Below are 12,825 nucleotides of genomic sequence, written 5' to 3' on the forward strand. Positions count from 1 at the left end.
TGCCTTCCCCTCACGATCTCCATCAACGTCTGGGAAATTTGCGTGTTTTGTATACATTTCCCATCAGTGTTAAACAGAAGAAAGCTCAGATATGCTCATGGCGCCGCGAACACCTACAGTGTAATCTCCTGCCTGGCCGGTGCTGGCAGTGGCCTTCGTATATATGACTAGCTAATGCTCCCGGTCTTGGTCTCCTGGGCATTACGAGGTATACATTCTGTCTCCAGTCAAAACATCCCCGTCCATTTCACCTACCTCTTCTACATCCATTTGCTTTCTCTTGTCCGTCTCTTTGCAAGGGCCATCGGGCTCAGACTTTCCCTTTCAAAGACCAACATGGTATCAACGAAAGTACTACTCGCGAATGGCTTAATTGCCCTGTCGCCGACTTTCGTCTTGGCACAGTCAGCATGTCCGCGAGGACAGTGGGCGTATGCTGCCTCTGTCTTTGCCGATTATTCACCCGCTCTCTCGTATTGTTCTTCAAATTACCCGGTCTCACCAGAGACGTATACAGCCACATTTGAGAGCCCGGTCACGGCCACGGTCGAAACTTCCACGGCAACCTCTACTGTCGCAACTGTCACGTCGACGCAAGTGATCTAGCAAGCCAACTTGAAGACGAAGACTAACAGTTCGTCTAGGATCACCGCTGACACAACTACAATCACAGTGACGGTGTTGACAGTGACGGATACCATCACTGCTACAGATACCTTTACGACCACAACGACAGAGACGGGCAGTGTGACGTCTACTACGACGGTACGTCACACCAGGCGGAAGCGCGCACTGCACGCCGATCGCGCCTGGGACACCTGGTCAGCAGCAGCAGCCACCACACCAAGTATAGAACCCAGTAATGTCCAGACAACAACTACCACACCAACTATAGAGCCCAGTGACGTCCAAACAACAACTAGCTCTTCGACAGGCTCGCCTGACCCCACAGCGTCTGCTTGGAGCGCTTTGCTATCGCAAGCCAGCTCTATAATTGAGGCCGTCTGCGCTTGCATCGAAACCCCATCGACCACGACGACCACAGTCACAACAGGCGCTACGACGAGTGTGACCGCTGTGACGACAGTTAGCGTGACCGAAACCGAGACCACGTATGCTTTCTCAACCACACCTATTGGCCTTCCTCTGACTTTTGGCAGTACTACGACTCCAGCTGTGATCAGCCCAGCGACAGCCACCACGACTACCACCTCGACAAGCACATCTACGGTGACGGACACGGCCACCACTACAACTACAGTGCTTTCAACGGAGACTGCTGGTAAGAATCCATACACTACATCACGCTCCAGTTCTTGTTCCGGACGGAGATCTGTAAACTGACGATTCTAAATACAGCTCCCTTGCCCGCCTGCAATAGTCCGGACGGGAACGTCCCAGAAGTGGGTGGCTGTATCGGGTCCTGCTTCTGCGACAGCGATGCGGATGGCGTCAACGCTTACTGCACTCTGAATTTCTTTTGCGGGTCCTCGTGTACTACAGATGCCGACTGCGCTCTCGACAGTTTCTGTACCGCAAGGGCTGATGCCATTGCGAACTGTGGTGGGCCAATCTGTGAAAGTACTTCAGGATGTGGCTCGACCCTCACCAAGAGAGGCCTCTTCGGACTTGGTGGAGAAGACAGAGCTGGGCGCATCATGGCGCGTGTGACAGAGGCGCGGAGTAAGTGGCATGAGGCCCGGGGCTCGAGAACATGTAGCCGTCCTTCTTGCGATGGCGCCGCCTAAAGTACGGGTCAAACATCAAGAAATCCCATACTGTGATTTCTTGCCCGGACGTGGTTTATACAGGAGAGGAGGGAAGCGCAGGTACACGATTTTGCCAAGGGTTAATGTTTTATAACGAACTATTACTATAGCAATATAATTTGAAGCACTCTGAGCTGGGAGAAAGAGCGGGGTTCCAATCTCTTCCAGTCAATGGCAGTGTGCCGGAACATACATAGTCACGATCCTCAGATCGCACAAGTATTACGAGGTCCAAGGCTGAGCCGAAGTTGAACCGACATTCTAAGGAGACCAGGGAGCGAGACGGTTCGCTCTCCGTCACGGCAATAGAGAACTACAATAAAACACCCACAAGAAAAACACTACTCCACGGCACAGGTAGCATGACTACACCGTTGAAGCAATATGTCAGAGCCACAAATGTCCATAGCAAAAAAGTACAAGGTCGCGGAACCGGCATTTTTGCGGCACATGATATCGCACCGAAATCCGAGGTCATGTTCGTCGCTCGGCCGTTGATGGTGGCGCTGGAGACTCGACATTTGCAGAGTCGTTGCTATTATTGCTACAGCTCTCCCTGGGATCCTAGCCATTCTCCCAGAAATCCTGGGGTTCAGGCGTTGAAGACGTGCAGTGGTTGCAAGGTGGTCAAATTCTGTGATCAGGTAGGTTTGTTTGGGTGAGGGTTGCCTCCTACACCGGGTTGATTTTCCCAAGGGGGAGAAGCGCCTAGTGATGAAGGAGTCCATCTCTAATCTTCTCGAGTGCAGAAATGCCAGACTCGGGCTTGGTCAGAGTATCATCGTCTAGAGTGTAAGCTCTACGGCAGACTACACCCTCGGATCCTCCCCAGCACGGCCAGAGCCCTCATTCGACTCCTGAAGCAGCACAAGGCACACCTCCTCCTCCGCGCCGAATGGGATCAGCTCCTGGCGCTGGAGACCCATCGTGAGGATCTCATCAAGGCTGAGGACCAGCGGTTCCAAGACAGCTTCATCATGATGAAGGGCGTCAAATCCTATTGTGGCACCGACCACGACGAGGAGACGATATTTCGAATTGCTTGTGTGGTGAGCACATGTTCCTCTAGGAAAAGAGAACGAAAAGACTGACATCCCCTCAAAGCTGCTCATCAACTCTTTCACTCTCACCACTCCGACATTCGACTCTGTGGGATTGATCCTCCATCCCAAGCCGGCTCTTCTAAACCACTCTTGTGAACCAAATGCGTTTGTGAGATTTGATATTCCCCCAGACACCAGCCACGAAGACTTTCCATCTTACGGGAGCATATCTGTTCGTGCCTTGAGGCCGATCGCCAGGGACGAGGAAGTGACGCTTTCATACATTGACACAACGTTTCCATTCGAGAAACGACAAGAGGAATTACGCACTCGGTATTTCTTCACCTGCACTTGTAGCTTATGCTCTCAGGGTCGGGATTGTCCTAGAGACAAATTCCACCTGGACATACCTGTCGGGGCAACGGATACAACGCAGCCGGCGATGAATGCCATTGTTGCAGAAGCTGGTGACCAGGCAGAGCAGTTCTTCACGGGCTTACAATCCCAATCAGGGGAGGAGTACACCCAGATCGACCGCATCAGACATATCATGCGCCGCCTGGCACAGACCAGGAGCTGGCCACTGCATCGCTACCCTTGGCCCCAGTTGCGCCAGCAGCTGCTCCTCGGGCTGATCGCTTCGCAAAAGTATTCCGAGGCCCTGCTCCACTCGGCAGTCCTCGCCAGACTTGTCCATCCTGTCATGTTCGAACAAGAGCATCACCCCATCCGGGTGGTGCAGCTGTGGCAATTCTGGAACCTGTGCCGCCAATGTCTGGAGTCTCTCATGCTGCGCGAGCGGTCGCCGGACGCCGTGCAGTATGAACCGCGGAGGCTTGGACTGTTGAGCTGCGTGCTGATCGACGACATTCATAGAATCATGAACGACGGGATTAGGTCGGACGGAAAACTGGAACTTCTAGTCGACGCTGCGCTTCAGAATGTTAAGGGAGAAGGTGGGTTTTGGGACGAATACCAACAAAAGAAGACGGAGACACGGAAAAAGACCCTTTTATGGGTTGACGAGCAAGTCAAAGCGTTGTTACGGTCGGAAGAGGTCGTTGAGGATATTATTGAGCTGGCTTTTACGATTTCAAGTACGGGGTACTCGGTAGTACATAGAGGATGACAAGGCTGGATCGCAAGGCTGAGCCGATGATTGTTTGGCCCCCAAGCACGAGGATTCGGGGCAGTGCAACTGAAACACCCCCGTGCTCCCCCTTAGAAGCGATCGACACAGAGCTCGGACAGCTCCATCCCGTCGCTGATCAATGCTGGTGCCTGACAGAAGCCATACATATGCGACATATTACCTCGCTTGACACATGAACCTCCAGTCATTCCCCTCGTGCTCCTGTTGTTCCAAACCTTAACACCACCGCGGTTGTCGTGATTGATATCCCGCAACTGTATACCGAGTAGAGCTTTGACTATTGTGTATGTGTGTATGTGTATGTGAACAAAACCTCACAAGATGGACTTCTCCAACGCCCAGGAAGCCGCCGAGTCCGTGTCTGGCGCGTTCTTCCGCAATGCCACGGCGGCGCGCGTCGACACGGACGCCGTCATTTTCGACACCGTCTCCAACGCGCACCCGGGCGTGCCCATCACCACGGTGCCGGAATGGAGCTGTAACCTGAGAGCCTACGCCGCGGCGGGCCACGCGACGGTCGAGGCGCTCGAGCAGAGCCGGATCGACCCCAAGATCTGGCCGGAGTCGCTGCGCTGGACCATCTTCATCCCGCCCGCGCGGCGCATGGACGGCGGCAGCGGCGTCGTCGCCGACGAAGTCTTTTTCGAAAGCTACCTCTACAGGTGGGACGGGCTGACTTTCCTCGTCTACTTCGCCGACGGGCGCGACGGGACCATGTCCTACCCGCAGGTCCGCAACCAGTATATCCTGGGCGACAAGGCCGCGGCGCGGACCCTGGTCGCCACCGTCGGCCGGTGGCAGTCGGTGCTGCACGACGAGGTCTGGGTCTTCAACCAGGGCTACTGGCGCAAGGACCCCCTTTTGTACCGCAGCATCCTGAAGTCGCGTTGGGAGGACGTCATCCTCGACCGCGAGTTCAAACGGGACCTGGTCGACACGGTGCAGCGCTTCTTCGACTCGCGCGAGGAGTACACCCACCTGGGCGTGCCCTGGAAACGTGGCGTCATCTTCTATGGACCGCCCGGGAATGGCAAGACCATCTCGATCAAGGCCACCATGCACACGCTGTACAGCCGCGAGCCGGCCGTGCCGACGCTGTATGTGAAGTCGCTGGTGGGCTTCGCCCCGCCCGAGTACAGCATCGAGGCCATCTTCCAAAAGGCCCGGCAGGAGGCCCCCTGCTACCTGGTCTTCGAGGACCTCGACAGCCTCGTCACCGACCAGGTGCGCAGCTTCTTCCTCAACGCCGTCGACGGCCTCTCCCAGAACGACGGCATCTTCATGGTCGGCAGCACGAACCACCTCGACCGCCTGGACCCGGGCATCGCCAAGCGTCCCTCCCGCTTCGACAGAAAGTATCTCTTCGACAACCCCAACCTGGCCCAGCGCGTCAAGTACTGCCACTTTTGGCAGAAGAAGCTGCGTGACAACAAGGACCTCGAGTTCCCCGACGAGATTTGCACCGCCGCGGCGAAGATCACCGCGGACTTCTCCTTTGCGTATATCCAGGAGGCGTTTATATCGGCTCTCTTGGAGATTGCGCGCGAGAAGGACGGCGATGATCACTCGGGCGAGGACGGGGTAGTGGTATCTTCATCATCTGCAAGGGATGATGCGCTGGCAGAGGACCTGCGGGAGCAGTGGGAGCTATTGGACATTGGCGGCAAAGGTCCCCGCGACGACATATCGTCTACCAAAGATTTGGATGACTATATCCTGTGGAGAAAGTTGAAGCATCAGATTGACCTGTTGAGAAAGCAGATTTCAAAGAAAGCACCCGCCGGCGCCGGTGAGGAGCGAAAAAAGCAACGACTGCTGGATGAACAACATCTCTATACATGATACAGACACACATGGGCAAGCACGTTCGGTTGCCCTTAAAAACCAGTCTTTTCCCATCACTGGAGACATGGTGCAGAGCACGGAAGTGGGAGGAGGGTTTCTCCAGAAAGAACACCAGCTTGTTTGCGCTGCTTGATTGTATTCTCTCCATCCCCCAAAAGCTTTACAGGTTGAGGCAAGTAAAAAAAAATTTGTGGACAAAGAATGGGTTGGAAGTGAATAGCAATGGAACGGATGGTTTCACGGGTCTGATTTGGACACTCGTTGCAGGGGCTTTGCGGCCTAGTTGACATGCTTATGCAGAGGATGGAGGCATGGCTGCAAGGAATATCATCGGTATAGGGTTCTTATATTGGTCTGTTTTTATGCAGATGACCCGAGAGGCCTCCCAACCATTCTCAGTGTCCAGATGAGCGGGCTCTCACGAGTAGGCCTTCTTTTCACTGCGATATTGCCCTTGCCCCGTTCATTAAGGAGTGCAGCCGCATAGGATCAAATTAACGCAGTCAGACGTGCACAATGCTCGCAGTCGTGCCATGTTCAATATGTCTGGGGCCTGGTCCAAGATGAAATTTCGGCTCTCTTGACCAACCATTCCGCCAACCCGCATGCGCAGCTCAAACGTCTCGCTACAGCTCTTGCACAGCAATTTTTCAGGGGTCCGGCCTCATGGCCCGTCTTCTCCTAGCTCCTGTCTTTGCTTCGCCTGGTGGAACTGGACCAGGTTCATGTGTAACAGTAGGTTGCCTTAAACTGGGGAGGATAGGTTGAAGGGAACGAGTGCTTGTTCCTGACCCAAGACCAATATCATGAGACAGGTGCGAGGACAGAGAGAGCAAATGTTGGTTCTGAATCTGCAACTGGTCATTTAGCACTACAATAGCATCACAAAAGTAAGCAACGGAACCAGTAAAGGTATGCTGTCAACAGTTCTCTTGAATACACCAGTTCATTACTGAGAGAGTGATCTCTGCGACCCGCGAACAGGGCCTGGTGTAGGTGTAGGTGTGGTACACGAGGCGTGAGAGAATATTTGAGTGTAGTCAGCAAGCGTATCTTGATGCTATATCTTGTAGACGTAGAGTGGACGACAATAAGCAATAGCAACTACCGCAGATGAGACATGGAGCGGAGGAATTGGAAAGTGCGTTTCGAGGAAAATGCTCGGCCGTGACTACGGAGGATCATAGATGCAGAAGCCCCTGCGGGTTTCCAAACATCTCAAGAATCGGGTATTGGTGGTTCTTCCAATCACGCCTTCGCGACCTTCGTTCAACAAAATCCGCTGTCGCACCGTCTGGTCAAAACATCATTTTCTGGTTCATCCTTCGGTTAATATTTGTAGTCTCGCATGATGTTGTCTGCTCCGTCGGCAACAATTTCAGCTGAGACGCGTGTGACGCAAAATGGATGAAATGGCGCCGACTTCGAGAAAGTCCAAAACCACTTGTATGCAATGTCGTGCTCGGAAGGTAAGCGGAGGACGGATCGCCCCAGGAGATGTGGATTTTTGACCTTCAGCGACTGAACTCATGCGACAGGTGCGTTGTGATGGGCGTCCTAACTGTTGTCGCAATTGCGAGCGCCTCAGGTTTGATTGTTCATTTCAACCAAGGGAGGCTGGTGTTGCGGGCGATTCGCCGTCAGGCGACCAATCACTGGTTCAGCTAGAGCGACGACGCGGGATTCGCGCTTGCACAGAATGTCGTTCTCAGAAAATCCGATGCGGTGGAGAATCTCCTGCTTGTTCCAATTGTCTTCGAAGGAATCGACCTTGCGTCTATCCTGCACTCAAGAGGCCGCATCGGACGCCACAGACCTCTAGTTTGCCATCACCTGCCGTGTCGCAGCGTCCCGATAATCAGCTGCAATTCCCATCTCAGCTGGATACGCGGTCCACTGAAGCTGGCCACACTCCTCTATCAAACGATGGCGCGCTTCCAGACCGCCAGGAAATCATATCGCTGGTCGAGGCTTATTTCCAGCACATATATGCCCTTCCCTGGTATGCATTTTTGCACAAACGATCGGTAATGCAAAGATGCCACGAAGGAACGATTGAAGACTGTTTGGCGTTTGCAATCTGTGCCGTAACGAGTCAGCGTCTCAAGATTGAGCCGTACGCTCGGGAAATAAGTGCCCAATGGGCCCAGAAGGCCGAAGACTTTCTCTTACAAAACTTGGAAAGCCCTTCCACTTCTCGACTCCAGGCTCTCATCTTGATTGTCCGGTATAGAGTGGAGGTAGGTCACTTCTCAAGGGCATTTATGCTTGCTGCACTAGCGGGGCGATCGGCCGTTGCGCTCAGACTGAACTACGAGCGTCCTGAATTGCGTTTCCTGGCCCAAGAAGTGCGGCGGCGACTGATGTGGTCATGTTTCGCCCTCGATGGCAACTTCTCCGTTGGTCTACGAGAATTCGAGACATGTCCACCAGAGAACGTCTTCCTCCAACTTCCATGTCCAGAAACGGCTTTCGAGCAGGATTCCCCGGTGGAAACAGCCCCGTTGAGGGCAATATCTTTCGACAGACCGGAACGCATCGGGACCTATGCTGCATGTATCAGGCTGGCGGCTATAAGAACAGACATTATGAGGTAGATTGTCAGCTGTCAGATTTCCGTTCTATGCTGACTGATACAGACTGACGCGCCGGCTTGCATCGTCATTAGTCCCCCCAGAAGAGCTCATGCACACAGTTCGGCGGTTTGAAGACGAGCTGCAGCACTTATACCGAAGCCTTGCCGACTCTGATCGCTACAACCCCAAGATCTTCTCCTACTGCGAACGACCCGCCCGAATCCTCATGGTGCACGAATGTTGGCACCAAGCATACACCGATCTGTATCGAATATTTTTGACCGGCTATAGAGAGGCCGCTCCCCCTTCGGCTATGGAAGGCATCAATCGTGAAGACATCCTCCGCAGGCGGACTCTGTGTCTGAATCACGCTTTATCAATTGTCCAGATCTTTGCAGCATTTTCAGAGCAATGTAAAGTTCTGACCATCGACTTTGACACCGCAATCTGCGCGTACCATAGCGCTCGAATTATCCTTTTTAGCGCTCAAACAGACGTTGTCACGCAAAGTCTGAGTATGCCAGCGGCTCTGGAAAAGGCCCGCTTCTGCCAATCTATCATGAACAGGTTTTTTCGTACCTCTCCTGTAGTCGAGCCGATGAAGAAAGAACTCGAGATGCTCATCGCCCGCCATTCGGCTCAGAACACCAACACTGGCATACAACTACCGCACCCCGAAGAAGTACTGGAGGACCATCTGTCAAGGCTTGCAGATGAAGCTAGGACCAGACAACGCCTGGCAATCCATAGTCTGATAGGCCGAGCAGACTTTGTTGATGACAGCAATGAGGTGACCAGTCCCGCACCCCCTCGGGACAATAGTTCCAACGGCATTTCCACCGCCTCCCTAAGATCACAACGCCAGCGTCCGCCGAGAAATACTATGACCGTCAAGCCCAACCCTCAAATCCTTCGCTCTCAGAGTGTCCCTGGCGTGCCCCAGACAGGACAATCCAAACAGCCGGATCGTGTCATCGAAGGTGGAAGCGGGGAGCCAACAAACTATGCCCTCGAAGACCAGGGCCAATGGCTGGACGGCATGCGCCTCGCCTTCAATCCGTGGATGGGATGGCCCGAGACATTGGAAACATATGGATTTTCTCAAGATTTAGACGACGAATACTTCTAGCCAATATTTTTACCCAGATCTAATTCCACGACAAACGACGCCGGCTTGCTCATCATGTCATTCAGATCAACCTGCGCCTCCGCTAACATGAACGTGAACACATGTTCTTGCATGGCTATCAGCTCGATGCAAAGTCATAGCAACTTTATGACACTCAGACGATGCTTCTGGACTCTTGTGACTTCTCTGCTTTGTTGAGCAAGAACATGAATGTCACTATGAGTTTACCGATTGCTGAAAACAAAACCGAGGTCGCTGGACCAAGACTCCGATATATGCCTGCGCCAAAGAAAGCCCCGGCCACAATGGCCACCAGAAAACTCGCTCGACGGTTCCGAGGGCGATTCTTTGCTGTAAGCAGACGAGGGTCGATTAGCAGATCAATCCACGCTGCCGTCGCCATTGCTGTGGTGATTTCTGTGATCGCCAATGCTCTTGATATGACGACCTGACTCCCGGCCGCGAAGGCCAGGAGGCCGATAATCACCATGGTTTTGGTGCCTTGCAGCTCAATACCATAGGTGTATTGAATTGCAGCCGCGATGAAGACAAGTATAGTCTGGATCAAATTGCAAAATACGATCCAAAGACGAGACCGTGCCCCAATGATGTGACCCAGTTGACCAGTTAGCCACCCTGCGGCCAGAAAAAAACCCAAAGCAATCCCAATGTTTTCTGTGATGAACAGTTCGCCAGCCACGTCCGGAAGGAGGATGGCCATTGCTAGCATGACTGTGTTGCCCGTCTGGTTCGAAGCAAAGCAATGGTAGTCTGGGAAGGTCGTCGCGTCTTGCATTCCGGTGCAGAAAGTGAGAATTAGGAGTTCCGTCTCGGCGAGAATGTTGACTTCGATGTGGCTTGTCAAATGTTGTTTTAAGCGCCTCACGGCTGATTTTTGTTGCGGTTCTTTGACTGCGAGGTTGACCTGCGCGGCATGGTCCTGCTCTTTCGCCTCGCTCGAGACGCTACTACTCTGGTTCATGGAAGCCATTGCTGGGATTTAGCAAGCTAAGCAGGTGGCTAGGGGGGAGATCAACAACTTGTGAATCAGGTCTTCAAAGGGTTGCCGGCAACAGCAAGAACAGCAACAGCGGAAGCAGAAGATGAAAGAGTTTGTTTCTCAGAAGCAGACAAAGAACCCGAACCCGCCAGTATTTGTGGAAACCACACACCGGTATTCCAAACGCTCGGAATACCACCTTGCTGGCTCGCCCCTCCTTACGCTGCCATCGCCCCGTCATCCTGCGATGCTTCGGGTGTCCGAGTCGGAACGTATATGTGACCAGGATACTGTCATTTACACAACAATTACACATCGAGCATGAGACGATACAAGAGCCTTGCGCTGTGGACGAATCGCATACACGTCCGACTTCCGTCCCGAGAAGCGGCATTGCTACAGATACCTCGATTGTCGGACTACACAGTTGTTAGCAAGTCACCCAGCGCCCGTCCGACTCCCGGACTGTCCACCGATTGCCGTAGCCTTATTTCCGATTGACCTCATTTCTACAAGAATCGTGGTTCGACTGTACTCATGGTCGGATCGCCGGATGTTTGGAGCATTCATGAGGGCCTGTTTCTCGATCGCCATACCTTGGCATTCAACTCAGCAGAGACAATTTTGGAGTCAAAGAAACAATAGTTGTCGGTCACAGTCTCAACACCCATCAAAGAAAAGCAAATACCATCAGCGGCAGTGGCACGATATCAGTACCCCCACTCGAGGTGGTTTTACAAGACACAACTCAGGCAAGGACTATAGTCGAGTCCAGTCTGGAGCATTGACCGCCCATTCAAGTGTGCAAGTCCATCCGCGACATTCCCACTGCCGAGAGAAACTTGGGCGACTCACTTACTGGCTCCACGTACCATAATTCTTCACTTCGACGTAATGGATGGTTCGGATGTGCTTCCGGATTTCCTTGATCGGATCATCAGGCTGCTTGCTAAACAGTGAAACACCAATCTGTTCGCAGGGCAAGCATTGCATGAGTAACCGCAATTCCTGCCTCGGAAGCAGAACGAATGCATCCTAGAAGACACAGAACGGCATAAAGCCGATGTAGAGAAGCGGTCCCCTCACCGTTGTCTTGCTGGGGTGGACCAGAAGTCCACGGTCGCAGCTCCATTCCTGCAGGAAGGTTAGGGCGGTGCTTCAGCCCAATCTTCTTGGGCCACTGAGACGTTGAAGAAGGCAAAACTTCTGAGAATGTCTGAACCAGGCCAAGATCTTACGGACTACAACCTTTGAGGTGCCTCTGCAGGATAACGAGCTACAGGGAAGAGTTGGTTATCGTGGTTTCTTGAAGCCTTAGAAGTCGACTCGCATTCAGAATTGCTCACCACATGGTTAGGAATCTGATGGCTTCGTGAACATACACACAAACACACACCGGGTTTTGTGTCTCAAAAAGACTGCTGAATGGACCCGGTCGGAGCATTCTGGAATCCGCAGCATTCAGTCTTCTTCCTGGAGCAGAGCCCCCTTCTAAGCATAGAACTCGGCTGTCGGGGTTTCTGTGTCGGCTGTCGCTGTGACCGGCTGGACGGATTACGGTGGACACAACAACCTCTTACGAGTAAGTCGCCGTTGGAAACCAAGAAAAATTGGCGATGTCGTACCCACTCAACACTCCAGACGTGAGCAATGACAAGACTGAGTCATTTGACGCGCGGGCTTTTCATCGAGGTCCAAAGGCTGCATCCCAAAGGGGGTGGGACTTTTCTCCCTGATATGGTAGCCCCGTCGACCCCTAGCCTTCGTCATTCCCCGAGTGCCCGCCACCAGTCGCCGCGAAGCGTGGCAAACCAGCCTCGATCCAACATGACCTCGTTTTGACAGTGTAATGACAAGTGAAAACCTATGGGTCACGGCGCCAGAGTTCCCTTGGCTAACAAGCCATGTTGGGCCGACCAAGACCGACAACTGTGGGCGATTATTGCCTTTGAACAAACGTCGCGTGAGCAACAACGAAAAAGGTCCTTCGGCGTCCACTTTGAGACCAAGACTTTTTGTACGCTCTCTCCCTTCTTGCTCATGTTGGGAGACATTTGTCTCCACGCACGGGGAATCAATCGATTTGTTTTGGCTTTTGCAAAATCTGGCATGCTGTTGCCGCTGAGCCAGAATGGGGTTTTTTTTCCCTTTCTGCCTGCCTACATTTTGTTTTGTTGTCCGTGGTTAGACCCCCGGAGCCCAGATCCTCTCACTGCGCCCCCCTCCCTCTTCTTTCACGGAGTGGTACTATGAGCACAGACACATACCCGGTACAAGTACATACATACGTACAAACATGCACACACACAT

General features: G+C 53.1%; 4 protein-coding genes across 4 annotated transcripts; 3 read left to right on the plus strand and 1 right to left on the minus strand.

The window, feature by feature from the left end:
* Nucleotides 1–336: 336 nt before the first annotated feature.
* Nucleotides 337–3,941, plus strand: Z517_07787 (uncharacterized protein; the record flags this gene model as incomplete). Its single annotated transcript, XM_013426308.1, has 7 exons — nt 337–587; nt 645–1,112; nt 1,161–1,282; nt 1,360–1,683; nt 2,127–2,413; nt 2,519–2,818; nt 2,874–3,941. 7 exons carry the CDS (start codon nt 337–339, stop codon nt 3,939–3,941), a joined length of 2,820 nt encoding a protein of 939 aa, XP_013281762.1.
* Nucleotides 3,942–4,286: 345 nt separating this feature from the next.
* On the plus strand, nt 4,287–5,807 carry Z517_07788 (uncharacterized protein; the record flags this gene model as incomplete). Its single annotated transcript, XM_013426309.1, has 1 exon — nt 4,287–5,807. One exon carries the CDS (start codon nt 4,287–4,289, stop codon nt 5,805–5,807), a length of 1,521 nt encoding a protein of 506 aa, XP_013281763.1.
* A 2,033-nt stretch (nt 5,808–7,840) lies between these two features.
* Z517_07789 (uncharacterized protein) lies at nt 7,841–9,515 on the plus strand (the record flags this gene model as incomplete). Its single annotated transcript, XM_013426310.1, has 2 exons — nt 7,841–8,403; nt 8,450–9,515. The coding sequence occupies 2 exons, from the start codon at nt 7,841–7,843 to the stop codon at nt 9,513–9,515; spliced, it is 1,629 nt and encodes a 542-aa protein (XP_013281764.1).
* Nucleotides 9,516–9,669: 154 nt separating this feature from the next.
* Z517_07790 (uncharacterized protein) lies at nt 9,670–10,506 on the minus strand (the record flags this gene model as incomplete). Its single annotated transcript, XM_013426311.1, has 1 exon — nt 9,670–10,506. The coding sequence occupies one exon, from the start codon at nt 10,504–10,506 to the stop codon at nt 9,670–9,672; it is 837 nt and encodes a 278-aa protein (XP_013281765.1).
* Between the last annotated feature and the right edge of the window lie 2,319 nt (nt 10,507–12,825).

Source organism: Fonsecaea pedrosoi (assembly GCF_000835455.1).
Source record: "Fonsecaea pedrosoi CBS 271.37 unplaced genomic scaffold supercont1.5, whole genome shotgun sequence".
In the NCBI taxonomy this organism is placed as follows: Eukaryota; Fungi; Ascomycota; class Eurotiomycetes; order Chaetothyriales; family Herpotrichiellaceae; genus Fonsecaea; species Fonsecaea pedrosoi.